The sequence below is a fragment of the Parambassis ranga genome, chromosome 4, assembly GCF_900634625.1.
Source record: "Parambassis ranga chromosome 4, fParRan2.1, whole genome shotgun sequence".
NCBI classification, from domain to species: domain Eukaryota; kingdom Metazoa; phylum Chordata; class Actinopteri; family Ambassidae; genus Parambassis; species Parambassis ranga.
Window position 1 is genome coordinate 20,703,491 of NC_041025.1, and position 17,942 is coordinate 20,721,432.

General features: G+C 41.9%; 2 protein-coding genes across 5 annotated transcripts in view; one reads left to right on the plus strand and one right to left on the minus strand.

Moving 5' to 3' along the window:
* Positions 1-148: 148 nt before the first annotated feature.
* serpinb1 (serpin peptidase inhibitor, clade B (ovalbumin), member 1) lies at positions 149-3,907 on the minus strand. Of its 3 annotated transcripts, none has more exons than XM_028404489.1 (7): positions 3,701-3,907; positions 3,154-3,342; positions 1,386-1,523; positions 1,186-1,303; positions 937-1,079; positions 688-855; positions 149-612 (listed from the first exon to the last, which is right to left on the minus strand). In XM_028404489.1, exons 1-7 carry the CDS (start codon positions 3,899-3,901, stop codon positions 205-207), a joined length of 1,365 nt encoding a protein of 454 aa, XP_028260290.1. In that variant the 5' UTR covers positions 3,902-3,907; the 3' UTR covers positions 149-204. The 3 variants fall into 3 exon arrangements, with proteins under 3 accessions (XP_028260290.1, XP_028260291.1, XP_028260292.1); XM_028404490.1 differs by lacking the exon at positions 3,701-3,907 and adding an exon at positions 3,501-3,598; XM_028404491.1 differs by lacking the exon at positions 3,701-3,907 and adding an exon at positions 3,490-3,570.
* A 3,327-nt stretch (positions 3,908-7,234) lies between these two features.
* fnbp1l (formin binding protein 1-like) overlaps positions 7,235-17,942 on the plus strand; it is a 37,750-nt gene continuing 27,042 nt past the window's right edge. For both annotated transcript variants that reach the window (XM_028404250.1, XM_028404251.1), the window contains exon 1: positions 7,235-7,360. In XM_028404250.1, the coding sequence (XP_028260051.1) occupies positions 7,337-7,360 (24 nt within the window). In that variant the 5' untranslated portion in view covers positions 7,235-7,336. The remainder of the gene's footprint in view (positions 7,361-17,942) is intronic.

Genomic DNA, 17,942 nt, shown 5'->3' on the forward strand with positions numbered 1-17,942 from the left:
CGCCAAACCACAACAACTCAATAACTGAATCCAAAATGATCAAAGTTTTTCAATGTTTATTTGAATGGTCACTTCTATTATTTGAGCAGTTTGAGCAGTAAAGCAGTTTTTATTTGGCACATATTACAGAAAAAAGCGTTCACTCATATATTTTTCAGATCTTTTTATTTGCACTGGTCCACCATCTTCCTCCACCTGATCTGTCTACTGAGGAGACGAGAACCTGCCAAGGAAGAGGATGGACTTGGTCTTATTGTGCCTAATGAAGAAGAGGAAGGGATGATCTGCCATAAAGTGCTCCTCCCTTAACATGCAGAATGCTACCATGCCAGCCGTAGCCGCTGCTGCCTCCGTGCCCTCCTCATTCACTTCCACAAAGGCCTTGTGGGCCACCGTAGAAAGGAAGAGTCCGCCCTGGCCGTTCATGCCCGAAAGATCAGACGTTCCGGCGCAGAACACATTCTTCATGCCCAGTTTGGCCAGAGGCTCGTTCAGCTCGTAGTCTTCCTCCAGCTTAAACTTTGGCAGGTGAATAAGGACCTCTGAGTGGATGTCCATGTTGTCCCTGTTGGTCCATTCATCCAGCCTCTCCTGCGTTAGCTCGTTCTCCAACTGGAACAGAACAAACACATTTAGTATGTAAAAAAAAAACTGCTATAAACATTTTTGGAGGCAGCTACTGTGTACCTTCAGCAGAGGGTCGGAGCCATCTGTGGACTCCCCGGGCAGCAGGACGAACATGCTAAGCTCCTCACCCACATACGGCAGCTCCAGGATCTGCAGATCATGGTCAGGGATGTAGTTGTAGGGCAGCTTCTTCATCTGGTACATCATCTGGACTGCTTTGGTTTCATTCTGAAAAACAAAAAACATCAGGGTGACCATGTTAGAAAGTGTGTATTCTGTTAACAGGCAGAGTTTTGTGTTAGTTTTCACCTTGTTGAGTTTAAAGGGCATCTCTTTCGTGTTGGCCACATCAAATCTGTTCATCCAGTTTCCCTTAAAGTAGATAGCATTGACCAGAGCCAGTCGTGTCATTACGCTGACTGTTCCTGGCTTTAGAAGGTCTTTTATCTTATCTGAAGGGAAGAAAACACACACACACCCACACAAAGCAACATTTAGCTCTGGTTCACACAGAATGCTATGATATGATTCACTGTTATATAATCTGCATATTCTGACTTTCTGTCTGCTCCTCCACCCAGCTGTTGATCTCTGATCTGCAGGCCTCTGGAGCTCCAATGAAATCCACCGCCTTCAGGTCTGCCTGGTAGTACTTCTGTGTGGCATCAAGGAAACTCTACAGGAAGGAGGTGAGTGTGCATCAATTCAAGCTTAAATTCAATCAGAATAATTGATGAGCAGACGTATGAAAAACTCACTGGGAGGAAGTGGGAACTTTGCTCTCCATACAGACGGTTGGCTAGCTTCAGGATGTATGACGCAGATGGAGAGTTGATGTCACTGTTTAGGGCCTGAAAGTCTGCGTGGACATCTTTGACAGAGCTGAACGAGAGCGCCTGTGTAAAAAGGTTAAATCACAGATTTTATTTAGGACCACACACTGAGATTAAGCTATGCTATATTAATAACTTTAGCATATACACTTGCAACTGTCTTACATAGTACATCAAACATGGTCAAAAGTATGTGGACAACAACCAGCTTGTCTACTGAGTCTGTTCAATTCACAATTTTAGAAAAGCTACAATAATTTGTGGAAACAAAGACACGATTCTCAGTCATCCAGCTCATTTTCATTCAAGTGGATGAAGCAAAGCAACTGGACTTGTAGAGCTTTCTTAAAGGTAGGGTAGGAGATTTTGAAAACTCTGTGAGAGTCAGCCCCTTTCTCTCGGAGCTCACCCCGAAGCCACGCCTCCAATCACATGGACGTGCATCACCTGAAGACGAGCTGCGGTCTGTGACTTCGGCCATCATGCACGTACCTCTCTGGTGCACGCAGAGCAGGAAGAGAGTGACAACCAGCCAATACTCCGCGCAGGGTCCACCCGGAGGATTGGCTGATGTTTTTAGCGTTTTATAGCTTCCACAGATGATTCATATTCTTCGTTTTAATGCGAAACTGCCGAACTAATCGGTTGCTATCAGATTGTAAAGAGAAGTTACACTAATTTAACAAAAAGTGCATCAGAATGAAATCTCCTACCCTACCTTTAAAGACCTTTGGTTGCTTCATCAGTTCTAACTGTGTTCGTAATTGATTAAGCTGCTTGAAGGAGCAGCAAAACGTCTTGGTTTTATTTCTCACTTTAAGCCACTAAATTATTGATCACCCATCTTGATGAGACTTTGCACACAAACAGCTCCATAAAGATAATTTCCCATGTTTGTATGGAAGACTGAGTTGCAAGGTTTCCTGCTCCCAAACTCATCCAACACTTAATAATAATACATATAAACATATACACATAAAATCCTCTAGTGGCTGAATGGTAGCAAAAACCTGCTGTAGCAGAAGTTCACAGAAAGATGGAGGCCAAGGTCAAACAATCACATACACCTGTAATATTCACATATTTCTCAGTGGTGATATTATCTGAGCTTTATGGACACCTTCTCTTCATCCTAGGTGAGTAGAAGTGCTGTCAAATACCAGCAGGTTATTGGGGCATTCTGAGGATGCGGATATTGTCACGCTGACGTGCACAATATTAAATTTCTATAACAACACATTATTGTTCCTGGACATCTTAAGTAATTTTTCTATTCATTGGGTTTTTTTAAAGGAGTGGGTAAAGTGGTCTAAAATAGTTCATGGATTTATAGATCAACCTCCTGAGCCTCTGTGGATGAAATGATGCCGCTGGGCTGAAGCCTCCTCTCACTCTTCCACCACAGAGGCCATTTATCAGAAGCTTCCTGGGTAAACATTCCATAATCAAACCAGTCTCTTGTAGTTACACCCTTCTTCATCTGTCAGTTGTTACATTAGCAAACAATACATATCTTTTTCTAGGGGGAGGATTTATTGCGGTCATAGTACAGTCAATGCCACACCTTTAATGTAGTTCCTAGAAACACAGCACGCCCTAAACACCTCAGCTCACATGATGTTTTATGCTTCCAGGCCACACACTGACTACATTTCACAATGCAAGTTAGTATCACAGCGTGCTACGTGCTGACCTTTGCCATCTGAGCGGCGGTGTCTCCTTTGGCTCCCAGGTAGACCATGGCCATGGCTGAGCTGATGCTGAGCGGAGACACAAAGACGTTCCCGGTGGAGTTTGCTTGGCTCAGAGCGCGAAAGAGCTCCAGAGCGAAACCAGTGTTTGAGCAGCTGAGTGCAGCCATGGCGAGTGGTGTGTACTTTTCCTGTAATTCACAGTATAAACAATGTTACATAGTTTAGAGAGATCTCAAAAGTTACAGAAAGGAACCAAAGTGTGGGTTACAACTCTCTAGAAGATGAAATATGAGCTGTAATAAAGCTGTAAACAACATCATCTGTGTTCCTTTTACTTCACACACGCCTTTATTTAGTGTCCACAGATCAGTGGCCTGTTATATTTCCCCTCACTGCGCCTCACTGTGTGATTCTGAGTAAAGTTGCATTCAGGCGACCACAAGACCCGGAAATAAACACGCATGCGTCATTTTTAAAGGTCCACGACATGCCAAGAATAACAACTTATTATAACGCGTGTTTATTATAAGGATATTGTTACATTACCTGATCTTTATCCAGCGATGACTGAAACACGCTGTGTTCGCACCGACTCAGCGTCAAAGACAGAAAGAAAGTGAAAGCAAAACCCACGAAACTCACGAAGTGCCCCCGAAAACTGCGAGATGATCCGCTGTAGCACCGCTGCAGATATGTACGGAGCAGGGAGTGCAGGGATCCTGTGGACAGGCTGTGGGTGGGACGCATGACTGCGCGATTAATGAGGGTTTATAGCGAGCCAATCAGGGATGTGGAAATGTTTGCACAACCTGCTGTGCATGGACACACCTTAACTGTGCTGCAGAACAGCAAATGCTTTCGCTCTGTATTTTTTTCAGTATTACACCATAGGAGGAAGAGAAGCTGGGTGAAGTTCAGGAAGTTCTGCAGCAGCACACCCACCTGCAAAGAGTGGCTCAACTTGTTTTTCTTTTTCTAGCTGAAGTCTCATCTAGAATGTAAAATGTAAAAAAATCCGCATGTCCTCACACATTAATGCCAATAATGTGTGAGGACACTGGTCCTTGTCCTGACATACTCAGGCAGACAAAGCATTGTTAATGAAGGCGGAGGTCAGACATTCACTGTGGATGCTGTCCTGTTTCATTTCCCACAGACAGCATCACTTTCATTTTCACTTTATTTGTAAGTTTTAGTATTAAAACTGCTGTTTACAAAACGCTCATCAGCCTCCACAACCAGCTGCTCCTCAGAGCAGCGTGACCTCATGAGATCTTGACTTCCAGTCTGTGGTCAGTCTATGATTTTCACAGAAATGTACAAGATTAGATTCGATTTTTATTTGCACATACAAATATCAATAATAACATTAATAAACAGTTTTAAAACAATTGTGCAGGAGAGGTCAGGAAGACCCTAGGGTCTTATAAAAACGCCTCCCCTATGACATTATCAAGCACGAACATACAAATAATATATATATCAGATATCATACATCCACAATAAACATTATATAAGCATAATATGGTTATTAATAGTTTTTTTAATAGGTGAAGTGTAGTTGTGGATTTAAGAGCAGGTGGTAGTTTGTTCCATAGAGAATATAATGTATTAGTTCATATATTCTTGAACTATTTTTTGAGTAGCACAAATGTCCCCCTTGTGAGGCCCATTAGAAAATGTTCACGGGATCAGAGGTTACTGTTTTGAAACATTTTATGTGCAGAGGTGTGTCTCTGTGATTTACTGCACTGAGATCATTTCAATCGTCTCCACCCGGCACAGTAGCTTCTACAGTACAGCCTTTGTAACTATAGAAACATGATAAACGTGTCTGATTCATGGTGACCTTTGCACCCAGGAGTGCTCTGTTACATAACCTGCATCCTATAGTCTGCTCCTTCTTCACAAAAACAGTGAAGGCAAAAAAAAGGTTTCACCTGTCACCCAGAAGCTAATGCAGGCACACCTATGGATTGATTGATACTGATGTACCTGTTTATATTGTATATGAACCACCTCCTCATAATAAAAAAGTCAAACAATGTTGTCTCCACCTTCTGGAATTTTTGCATATAACATATTGATTCTATTTATGCTTTGTCCATCTGGGCTACTGCATCTGTAATAACACAACCAGGCCACTAGATGGAGCTGCTCAGTCAAAGTTGATCTGCTAAATAAACTGCCTTGTATGTTTCTTCTTTAAATCAACTGGTAATACATATTTTATTAATGTTTCAAGAGCTAAAACCGAACAACCTAAATTTAGATTTGGATCACAATGTGTTATCACTTATCTTTTTTTTTTCTTTCATGAATTTGGTTGTTTGGATTTTTGTGTTGTGTCTGTGATGTGTGAGATGTAAACTTTAAATAGTCAGAGAATAACAAACAAAAATAAACTGAAATTAAATTGAATTAAATTCAAATCGAACAAATAGATGATCATATTCTTTATAATGCATTCTTAAATTATTCTATTTTTTTAATCTTATCTAGGCTATTTATTTGCTCATCACTAATAAAACCTTTAATAGAACAATCAATTCATTAAAAAACAATAAGACCATAAAAACAATAAATAGACAAAAAGAGGGAGCAGAAAAAAAGGATAAAAATCAATTTAAAAAGTCCAAAAAAGAATAGACTAAAACAGAGGGAGAAGAGAAAAAAAGCAAAAATGCCAAAAAACAAACATGCCTGATGGATCCTAGGAGCTATGTTGTCAAGGGCAACAGCCTGCTAGGGTTTCCCAAGGCAAATTGGTCCCAGGTGACGGGCTAGACTAAGAGTGATTCACTAAAACTCTTATTAATATATTACAGGAAAGGTTTTTGATACACAAAGGGAGGAAAGTACTGGTGCAGCAGAGGAAGAGGAGAAGACCCACTTTACTACACAGAGTAAACAACCACCCACACCTACAGCAAACCTGGGATATTATGTCTGCAGACTACAAATGAAGCTATTGATTAATATGAAGATGCAAAGATATTAAAACAGGATTAGAAATATATACACATTTGAATTGTTTTGGGGTTGCAATGGCCAAAACAATCATTTAAAGTAGAAAAAACAGAATTTTTGTGAATCTTCCAGAAGAGGGAGCCACAGTGATGTGTTGCTATGGGCAACATGTAATATTTTTGTAATATCCACCCTTAAATATCAACTTTATACATGAGAATATTGTAATATATTGTCTTTCAGAAACTCCAATTGTGGTTTTGTCACAATACTAAAGAAGGTACACACCTTAGAGTTAATGATCGATATTAAAATGTGCCCGAATTAAGGTAATTTTTACACTAGTGAGTAGTAGTAGTAGTAGTAATAGTTAATATCAGAAACAGTCCCAGAGGTACTCGGCATGATGGGGTCCATGTTTAACCTCATGCACCCACTCCCACTTAGTTGTAGTTTATCTATTATACAGAGTTTTCCCTGCCTCAGATTAGGTATTTGCAGCCAAACAATGTTGTCTCCAGCTTCTGGACTTTTTGCATATAAAATATAGATTCTATTTATGCTTTGTCCATCTGGGCAACTGCAGCTCTAATAACACAACCCGGCCACTAGATGGAGCTGCTCAATCAAAGTTGATCTGTTAAATAAACTGCCTTGTATGTTTCTTCTATAAATCAACTGGTAATAGATATTTTATTAATGTTTCAAGAGCTAGAACCGAACAACCTAAATGTGGATTTGGATCACAATGTGTTATCACTTTGTTGTTTGGATTTTTCTGTTGTCTGTGGTGAGTGAGACGTGTGTGTGTGTGTGTGTGTGTGTGTGTGTGTGTGTGTGTGTGTGTGTGTGTGTGTGTGTGTAAACTTTAAATAGTCAGAGAACAACAAATAAAAATAACTAAAATTAAATTAAAAATAAATTCTTAAATTATTCTATTACTTTAATCTTATCTATTTATTTGCTGGTCACTATTAAAACCTTTAATAGATGACCACAGATATGTTAAGTATTTCGGGGGCCCCTGTTGACGAGGGCCCATGGTCTGGGCGGCCCTGCTGAGTCAGAAGGTGGAGGAAGAGGCGGAGGAGGAGGAGTGTTTGTCAGCAGGCAGTCAGTCAGGAGGAGGACCGGAGTCCCAGCGGCAGTTTGGGAGAGTCTGAGCGGGGAAAACTGCGTTCAGAACGGAGAACTCAAAAGGGGGAATCCGCCATGAGTTGGGGAACGGAGCTGTGGGTAGGTGTAAACTCTTTTTAAGTGTGTTTCTGAGGAAAAACTCCGGCTTGGTTGCTGTGTTGTCGCGGACACCTCGGTGACTTTTTAAAGGGGACCGGAGTGGGAGAAAGGTGCCGTGTTACCTTTTAGCTTTGTGCTGGGGAGCGGCTAACGCTGGATGCTAGCTGGCCGGCTCTTTAGCCGGAGAGGCTAAAGCTAAAGCTAGTCCTCGCTGCACCTTAACGGCGGTGACAGCGGCGGAACAAAAGGCAGGGGAGCAGCCCCCCCTACTACCGCCGCCCAGACAACACGGGCACGGCGGGCAGCCGGGGGCCGCGGCCGGGGGACAGTCTGCCCTGCTCCGCCTGGATACCTGACGACTTCTACCTCCACCTCTGCTGCTGGATGGATGTTTTCTTTTGTGTTTCAAGTGGCAAGTTGCGAAGTTGTATCTCCACGGGTTGTGTGTGTGTGTGTGTCACACCCAGTTTCTGGCAGGGATTCCCGGTAGCAGGGTGGAGGGAGACCTCCGTCCGGTTCCGTCTGCTTAAAAAGAACTTCACAGCCATTTACTGATTGACATAACGTGTGTCTTTGTTTACAGTCTTTTGTCTTAACTTCCACGTGATTTGACACATGCTTGTATCAACAGCATCAGCCTCTATAATACATATATAATAATATAATACACCGTGACTGACCAAATATATCCGAAGTGTGTGGAAAACAATGAGCAGCAGCTGCTGCAGAAATGACAGATTTACATTTTATTTCATTCACCTCATGATTATTTGTTGCAGCATGTGTTTAAATTGGCGAATATTGGTCTAAAGTAGTGTGTTTTTTTTGGGGTGTTGGCCAGTGTAATCAGAGATGAGGCAACCAGCAGCATCCCCCTCCCTCAGAATGATGATACCCCTCCAGCTGACCTCGGTAGTTATTATCTGCAGTTTAAAATAAGCTAATTTTTTGCTTGCTCAGCCCTCACACATGTAACTCAACCACGCTGCTGCAGAGAAAGCATTAACTCTCTTTGCATTGTGAAAAAGAGAGCACAGATATGATGTGTCACGACTCCCATTCATGCTTTTTTTTCCATTCAGTTTTTTATTTCTGTGGATTGAGTACAAAGAAGTGTGAGCAGTCAGCATGTATTCCCAGTAAGACAGATGGAAGAGAAGCTGGCAGCAGAATGGATTTTAATACTGGCCGCTGTTATCCACGTTTGAATCTCTACTACAATAATGTGAATGTAGCTTCTGCATCGTTTGTGCAATAAATTTAACATTTAAAAATTGATATAGAACAGAAAACACTGCAAATTCTTGCCTGCAAGCTCCTAATAAATAATAAAATTGATGGATAAATGATCACAATCTTATAAAGTACAAGGGTGAGTCATTATTCAGACTTATGTGTGCATATCAGTCTATTCATAATTACCACAGTTAGATTCGTACAACAATGTGGAAATGAGAAAAAGTAATAAAGTAAAAATCGAGATATTCCATAAATCCTTCATTGAATCTGTTTCAGCTCATCTCTGCAGTGTTTCCTGTGTGTTGTAGTCCGAAGTAAGGGGCACATCTGATCTGCTGAGCAAAGGCACTGGCTGACAGACCGCCATATAATCCCTCTGCGACGAGTCCGCAGATGGGATTAATGTGTTGGCCGTCTGATGTCAGATTAGGGATTATCCTTCAGTTGATAACGTGTAAAACTGTTGATTGGCTGTTGTGTTTTACAGATGACTGCCCATCTAATGCCAGTAAGGGTACTTGATTGGCTAGTTTAATTTTTAAAATCCCAGTTTTATTGGCAAATTGGTCAGATTATAATCACTTCTTGGAGGATTTAATGTGCATCTGGGCTGTAAAGTATCTCAGATTACAACTAAAAACCTAAAGATATGGGTTTGCTATCTTACAAAGCACAGGGCTCTAGACTAACTGTTTGCACTGGTTGCACTGGTGCAGTTATTTTGTCTTCGCTGTCCCTGTATTAAAGTTAATATAGCATGTTTCATTTCCCTAAAGCTGAGCTTCAGCTGACAGAATCTGATTTCTGTTGACTGATTATCACCATGTGATGTCCTCAGACACTTCTCCCGTCACTGAAGATTCCTGGGCTCATTTTGTGAACCTGTAAACTATTTATTTAGTCATAAATGTAATTTTCAGTATAAATAAAAATCATCTCCTTCTATGCTGGCTGTGTGTTCGGTGGAGCTTGGAGCTTTTGCTTTGCTTTTTGGCTCCTGCACAGCTCTTTGAGACTTTACAAAGCAAGTGAGGAACATCCTATTACCACGCTGGCTTCCTGCCCTCAAACACACAGACACACACACACATGCAAGTAGGAAGCGTCTGCCTGAATTGAAGCTCTGTCTGTGTTGTGTGTGTGTGTGTTAGTGCCAGGATGCTGCCATGCTGTGCTCTGGTCTGTCTGGGTGAGGTGTGCTGGAGGCCAGCAGAGTGGAGCAGCCATGTCTGACTTAAGGACAAGAGGCTGACAGGCGGTCGTCCCTGCTGATCGGCCAAACTGAAAGAGGAGGATAAGGGGATAGACAATAGAAAGGTGGGGGAAAAAGGAGACAGGAGCTAAACGGCTGGCTAAACATATGATTTCACTTTGAAGGAGACTCATTGTGGAAACTCTGTATTTGGGAAAGGCTGTGTTCCTTCAGGTGTCTCGTGGGGGAGTGCTGTTGGAGTACAGGGTTTTGGGGTTATGTGTAAATGATTTCATGCTTGTAGCTGGAGGATGGTTTGTGTTCTAGGCATCAGGTGGCCTTTAGACTCTTTACAGGGGTGCTTGTTTTACCCGCTTGTGTTTGTTATATTTTTAGACTGCAGTATATCAAAGTCTGTAGTGATCCAGTTGCACGGATAGTGCTGGAGCATCTCTGCTGCTTTCAGATTGCTTTGTCTTCCTTTATTTGAATATCCTTACATTTTCAGAACATATTTGTCCTAGATATTGAAATTTAAGCATCAAACATTTGCTGTTTTTGTTTTTTAATTTCAAATGTGAGGATTTCCCATAGATTGTAAATAAATATGACACAGTTCCTTAAAATAGTAGATTGGAGCTTAATGTAGTGGCTCTACCGTGTCTGACTCCGTGTACCTCCCAACTAATCCAAAAATGAGCAAACAGATGCAATTTCCTCACCCTCTATTTTGGTTTTCCTGCTCATGTGCTGTTGCTGCACTTGTCGCTAGTGGTTGTGCAGACTTGGTGAGGTGGTAGACGCCCATCCTGACCCCCTTTGATGATTACATTTATGCCCTTGAGGACCCTCTGTTCTGACGAGACAGTTTTTAATGATGTTACTGGCACACTGGTTACTACTGTAATTTGCACTGCATGAGAGTTTATTTACATAAAGTTTAGTCTCTCTCAGCTTTTTTCTTGCACCTGGGGGATTCCTGCTGTTTTGCATGTTCACATATGATAAACAAAACCAGTGTGATGTTGGCTAAAAGGACACCAGGGTTGAGAATTGTAATGTAGTGCTAACTTAGTTAGCCATGCTCTATGTCCTCCCTTTATAGTATATACCGCTGTTGTTCAGTGGAAGCAGCTTAATGATCTCTTAAGGTTTTTTTGAAGACCTCAGATGAATTTGATAATGATATGCTAGGGAAAGAGAGCAGGGGATTGACATGTAACAAAGGAACATGGCTTTTTTAGGCCCTTTTAGCAACCAGGATATGGATCCCTTAGATGTTTTTATAGTGACGAAGATACGGAGCTTGACATTTTACAGTGCAAACATCTCTCGGCTAGAAAGCTGCTTAACCAGCCATGAAATCATCCTTCTTCAAGACCTAGCCTTTAGAGACTAGATGAAAAACACATTTTGACAGGCCTGTGTGATGCCTGCCAGTGTGGAGTGCAGAATATAACTTGAACCTCAAACCATTTGCTGCGTCTTCTCCTTGAGTTGTGTTCAGTAGGGCAGTGGTCTGGTTCTCTGCAGGTCACAGCGGGTGTGAATGAAGTCATGCTGAAGCTGAGGGCACCGGCCTGGACATGACAAGCTGTTACATCCACTGTAGCCAAGCTTGTCAACACGTCGTGTGAAGAATGTGTTTTCATCGGTGTGAGTGAGAGTACATGTCACGCCTTGATAGGTGAAGCTCTCATGTCCTCTCCGTGTGAGGGTGGGTGTCTTTCTTAATTAACAAAATTGTGCTAACGGACATCTCCTGGAGACTGGGAGGAAGATGAAGATGGAGAAGAAAGAGGTGTGAGAGATCAAATCTTATAGAGGCAGGAGGTTTAATGATGGAAGTGGAGGGAGATGTTTTTATATGGTGAATAGATGAAGGCAGGTCGACTAAAGAGACGAGCGGGGTTTACAGACATAATGGATTAGATGAAACTTTGATGATCCCAGTGGGAAAATTGATGGTAACGGGATACATCATGAATAAATGGGATGTCAGTCAGAGCTAAGCAAAATGAGTTTAGATAAACAGATCCAAACATGAATAATATATAATATAAAAATTGCTGACAAGCAAAGAAAAGCAGTAACACAGATGGTTATCAACCTAAAGAAAGACACGATTTTGTAAAACGAGCAGTCCACAGAACCTAATTTTATGCTGGAGGAGAAGTACATAAACACACAGAGACACAGAGCCTTCTTCCCCTTGGCCTCTCTTCCTTCCTCTCATCCTCCCTCTGGATGCAATCACAGCTGTATCCACCCAGCCAGCTGTTTTGGATTCAAACACTGTCACACCTGCACGCCTCTCAGATCAGCGCAGTGACCCCGAATGAACCTGCTTGCATTCAGTCTAATTGGGTCAACACGTGTTATCTGCCCTGGCTTTGTCGGGGCTCATTGTTGGTGTGAATACTGCTTTTCTTACTGAGAAAAGATTTATGTAACCAGAGGATTACTAGTACTGATTGTGCAGTACCTGCAAGGGTTTGGCAACAACAAACAACAAAATGTATTAAGCTGTAATTTGTCATGTGGTGGATATCTGCAGTTTATAACTTCCTCATTAATAGTATTAATTATCATTTACAATGCTGATTTATTGTTGTAGCATGTAATTTCTTTCCAGGAAGTAAAAATTGAATCACCACGGACAGAAACACACTTAAGAGTCATACTCAGGGCCGCCGCAGCTGTGCTTAGTGTTAAGCTGTCTTCAAGGAGTCAGTCAGTCTGTCTGTCAACTGTTTATTAGTCACTAACTTTATTAGCCAGTGAATAAAAATACAGGGCTTTTTAAGACACGTGGAAAATTGGAAGATGTGGGGATTTTTCTGTGTTATTTTTTTCCCCCCTAAAACATCCAACCCAGTCATTACACTTAACCTCTGCTGGATGTCTGGCTGCTGTCAATCCCTGCTCATGGAACACACAGTATCAGAGACCTGGTTCCCTGATGTATTAGCTGTGACATCTGGCAACTGTTCTGGTGGTTGTGTGAGGGCACAGAACAATATAATACAAGTTATGAGCAGACCTCCTGCAATGAATTGTAAGAATAACCCTAACCGTAAAATTCAATAGTTTAGATGCAGAAAGCAAAGAATATGTTCACAGAGAGACGAGCTGCTACTAAGATGGCCGCCTGTTTCTGGTGATTTTACTTAATCAGGTTCAGTGGTAATTTGCTAATTACACATCAGTTAAATTTGCTGGTAAATAAAAGACAACAGACCAAGTGATTTTTAGGCCTCCCGATTCTATAGATACATTAATCTATGACTCAATTATGTCACTTCATGAGGCTGAGGGATCCTACTCCACAATGGGAATACAAGCACTGAACATGGTCCAGCCACCATTCCTGTTGATGGTCATGCCGAGTAATTGTAGTCACAAACCATAACCTAACTTCCTGCCATGGCTGTGAAAGGTACAAGTCATGGTAAATACACATGCTGACACTCTCAGCAAAGCGATGTTGGGCGGGATGCATTTGGAGTTGGTGACTTGCTAGATGTCCTCCAGCTGATGTCCTTCTTCTGTTGTGTATACTAAACACACATCAGCTGCTGGCTCCTCACCTGCTGTGCTGATGCTATCTGCTGTGTGGATGGACACAACACCAAGCAGCCAATGACACAAACACACTAAACAACATCAAGATGCACGTGTGCAGCACAGTGTCCTCTCAGTTCCAAGTTTAGAGACCTCAATATTTGTACTCTTTCTGGTGGCGCGTTTAGCTCTTCTCATCCCTTCGTTGATTATTTTCGCACCTCTCTCTTCCTCTCCATCTCCTCCTGCCTCCTTTACCCTTGATCATTATTCCTTTATTTAGGGGGTTTCCCACAGGCTGAAATGGGAAGTCCTTTAAAATGTCACAGAGCCTCAAATAGACTTCAGTGATATTAGGAAGTTTTCTCCTAGGGGCCACATATGGGAAGTTCAAATAATGTTAAAGCAATTCACTTCCTAATAACGACAAAATATGTTAGAAACCAGACTTTCTGATGCTAGCTGCACATCAGTCGCTCATGGGGTCATAATCTCACGTTTAAAAACTTTTTTTTCTTCTAATTGTGGACTTTAAGAACTCATCTCAAGGGTTTCTGTAGATCCCTGCTGCTGATGGTGCTGTTGTACACTAACTGTGTTAGTGATGCATGTTTCTGTTGTTGTGGCTGATAAGTGTATGTATGGGAAACACTGGCTTTTCGCTGGAATTTGCCACATTACACACAGACATCATGTGCAGACAGTGTGCGTACATACATGGGTCAAGGATAACTAGGACAGCCCCTCCTTTGTCTCTCCTTTCACTGACTCCCCCCCCCCCCCCCCCCCCCCCCCCCCCGTCCCCCCCCCCCGTCCCTTGTCTACCATACAGCAATGTTAATTCAAGCTACAAGAGTTTTCCCAGGCTGTTTATTTGGGTAATGAAGTTTCAGAGCCCAGTAAATCTGCTCTGTGTTGCCTTCAGCTCAGAGCTGCTCATTTGCACATACAATCACTAGCTGCTCAGCATGGAGGGTTGCTGGTTACCTAGGTAACATGTCCATGAAGTACACACAGAGTACCCCCTGGTTACTACGAGTACCCCAAACCATAATATGTCAGGTAGAAGGCAGAATAAAGGATATTAACAAGCTTAGCTGGGAGGATCGCAGAAGTGGGGAAACACATTTCTACCCTGTTATCCGGCTAGAGTATAGATTACAGAGACGTGACTGAGGGGGATCCGCGACAATAGTCTCCAAACAGGATTCAGATTTCTGCAGTCATTTGTGGACCAATTCAAACCCTCTTTGCGGCCCTCTATTGTCTCCCAAGGCTATCTTTAACAAACACCACTTTGTGTTGATCCAGTCTAAACCCACCATTGTCCATTTAACCTCTTTCAGTGGTTACAAATTATTACACATGGGGATGCAAGAGAAATGCAAAGACTCTGTGCGGGTCCATGTGCAGACGAGTTGCAGAATCAGCAGCAAGAGCAAGACAAACTGATGTTACAGCAGTCGTGGTGGTAGCAGCACAAAGTGTAGTTTTTGTGAGCAGGCCTTTGAGCCATTGTGATCAGAACTGTGGCAGTGTTGGCAGCTAGCAACAACAGCCAAACCTGAAAAATGAGGCCAACACACAAGTGCCAAAAAGTGCTCCAGTACCAAGACAATACCCAGTAATTTCCATGTTAAGATAAATAAATAACAAGACTTTAGAGCAGAAACATGTTTAACTATTGTCTTTTAAAGTTAAATTTCCCAGTTCATGCTAAACAACATGCTAAATTAAGATGCTGATTGTAGCAGGTTACCATGGCTTACAGACTACAGCCACCTTTACATCAGTTGGCTATGCTTACACCCAGGTTTTACCCTCCTGTCATGTATTAGTCATGTGAGATGAAGTTAATGGTTAATCCACATGACACACATTTACAGGGAGATACACCATGCTGGCCTGTATGTTTTTTTTGTCTTCACCTTTAAACTTCTGCAAGCGTGGGTAGGAAAAAAAAACATGTAAGCAGACTGTGCAGAGATTCTCTGTCAGCATGTCACATGATGAGGGAAGACATGCCCAGAGTCGCTGCCAGCAGGAAGCCAAAGGGCATTTCTCTGAATCTGAATGCAGGCATTTTTTTCAGCTATGAAAGCTTTTTAAAGGGAATTTCCACTGGATATATGGGAACACTGTGATAGTGCTGTGAGGGATATTCCAGTGATAACTGAGGCATTTAACAGGCACACAAAGACTTTTGTAAAAATGTCTACTGTAATGCTAAAATAAATCAGCATGCTTGTTTATTGGCTTTCTTCCCAAGAGTTTTTAGCCCCTTTCACACCAGACAAAAAAACCTCTGGCATTGGGTATAAACATTAGTAACACACAGCCACATAAATGCACTGATGGCTATCAACAGTGCTGTGATTATGAGACCTGAGTTGATGCACTTAATTCTTGGCCTCTTTCTGACACACCTTTGTTGGTAAATACAGAGGCTCTTTGCTTTCTCAGCAACAAATTCATCTGTTGCAGTTCACACATCGTTCAGTCTGCACAGAGTGATACAGACCGCTGTATTATAGTCCCAAGACCTCCATGCTGCCTCATTTACTAGCATTGGAGCTAGCATACTGTAGTGCCTTGTTCTGTTCGTATAGGTGCAGGTTCTTACATCCAACATTTTGAATTTGATGCTAAAACTGGTGTTTGTACATTGGTATGGATAACTGCTGGTTGGCTAAGCACATAGCTGTGAAACCAGGCAAGATGGATGGGCATGTTGTCATTTCACCAATTGATATTTCCCTTTGTTGTGACTTTTCCTCGTTCTGTTAGTTTATCCCTGTATTGCACCCACCATATTTTGGCCTGACCTTGTTTACAAAGGATGTGGTAGGTTTTGTGTTTATGTAGTCACGATACTTGGATGTAAATGTGTTCTTTTACATGTAAAGTTTTACACCTGCTGCTGTTTTGTCAGATTCTTTTGAATTGACTTAAACTGATGTGATATATCTGTTGATTAAAAAAAAAAAAAAAAATAAGAAGTCCCAGCTGTAAGCACCCAAACCAAGTGTCATGGCCCACAGCCTGCCCCACTAAGGAAGGTGTCACAGTGTCAGACACACAAACGCACTCACACAGCTGGGAGCCTTGTGCCAAATTCTGAGTGTGATTATGGCACTTGAGTCAGCGGTTAGATAAATCGAGAATCCTGCGGCTTTTTCTTTAGATGAATGAGCTGTTTGTGTGTGTGTGTGTGTGTGTGTGTGTGTGTAGAGGCTCGATGACACAGCTCAGATACTGTAATCATCACATCCTGTCCTTTCATATCACACACACACACACAGGAAACACTGTGGTTAATAGTGTGGGCAACCACTGAAAGTCATTGTGCTGAATTAAGCTGTCCATGCAGCTGTGGTCTGTTCCGTTACAATTCGGAGGCATTGTTGTTAATCTTCTCTTGTACTGTTTTCCTCCAGCAAAGAACTTTAAGCTGTTAGCTGGCCGTCGATGTTGATGATGCTGTTGAGAAAAGGAAGAGAGAGCCATGTGAGCATGGTCACTCTTAACAGACAGGTTCTTGTCATGTCAGTTAAAATAGGCTGTCTGATTTCTTTTATATAACCTGGTGATTTCAACTACATTATTACCGTATTTTCCGGACTATAGGTCGCACCGGAGTATAAGTTGCACCAGCCAAAAAATGCGTAATGAAGAACAAAAAAACATAGATAAGTCGCACTGGACTATTAGTCGCACCAGCAGGCCAGCGTAAATGACTACGTTTTTAGCGTAACGTTGCCTCTTGAATTCCTCTTAAGTGGTGTGGCTGCAGGGCATTGAGAGTGAGACACACGCATTTCAACAAGTTCTCACACGGAGAAATGATTAGCTTCACCGCACAGAAACTCCTATAAACATAGGAGAACAGCTGCCATTATATTTGTAATGGGACGTCAGGACACAAGTCTAACTAATTGTATATTTTTTTTCATATTTTTTTCATTTCAGTCGCACCTGAGTATAAGTCGCATACCCAGCCAAAGGATGGAAAAAAAGTGTGACTTATAGTCCAGGAAATATGGTACCTATAATACTGCATAATTAGGAACTAGACTGCTTTAACCGGAGGCTGACTTCTGCATCTAATCTCCCCTTCAGCTCCAATCACGCCACTTCCTTGGCCATATTCAGATTAATCAGGAGACGTATGAAACTGCTCTTCGGAAATCGATATGTGGCATTATAGTAGGATTTACAGTCTACGGACATAATTACTCAACAAATCCTTACATTTCTTTTTCATTTCTTCTGATGTTCTGCTATTTTTTATTGCTGTGCTTATCTAATCAGAATTAAGCTTTGGCTACCTACCTTTGAGTAGCTGGGTTTACATGACCCCGTTTTTATGCGCATTTCCAAGTCAAGAGATGGAAACACCAAAGTCTGAAGAAAAAAAATGCTCGCCTGAGGTGGTTTTTTGTTTTGACTTGTGCAAAAAGGAGTTGATATTGAAAATGGGAGAGTGAAACACATTTGCCGAGTACGTTTTGATGTACCAGACTTAAATCTGACATATTAGGAGTAGAAGAACGCAAAGATTGAACTCACATTACCCCTCTTTCTGCT

Coding starts and splice junctions, on each gene's coding strand:
- serpinb1 (XM_028404489.1), bottom strand. CDS start 3,901: ATGCGTCCCACCCACAGCCTGTCCACAGGATCCCTGCACTCCCTGCTC. Junction 1,080..1,185: donor GGTGGAGGAGCAGACAGAAA/GTCAGAATATGC, acceptor TCTTCCCTTCAG/ATAAGATAAAAGACCTTCTA. Junction 613..687: donor GCTCCGACCCTCTGCTGAAG/GTACACAGTAGC, acceptor GTTCTGTTCCAG/TTGGAGAACGAGCTAACGCA.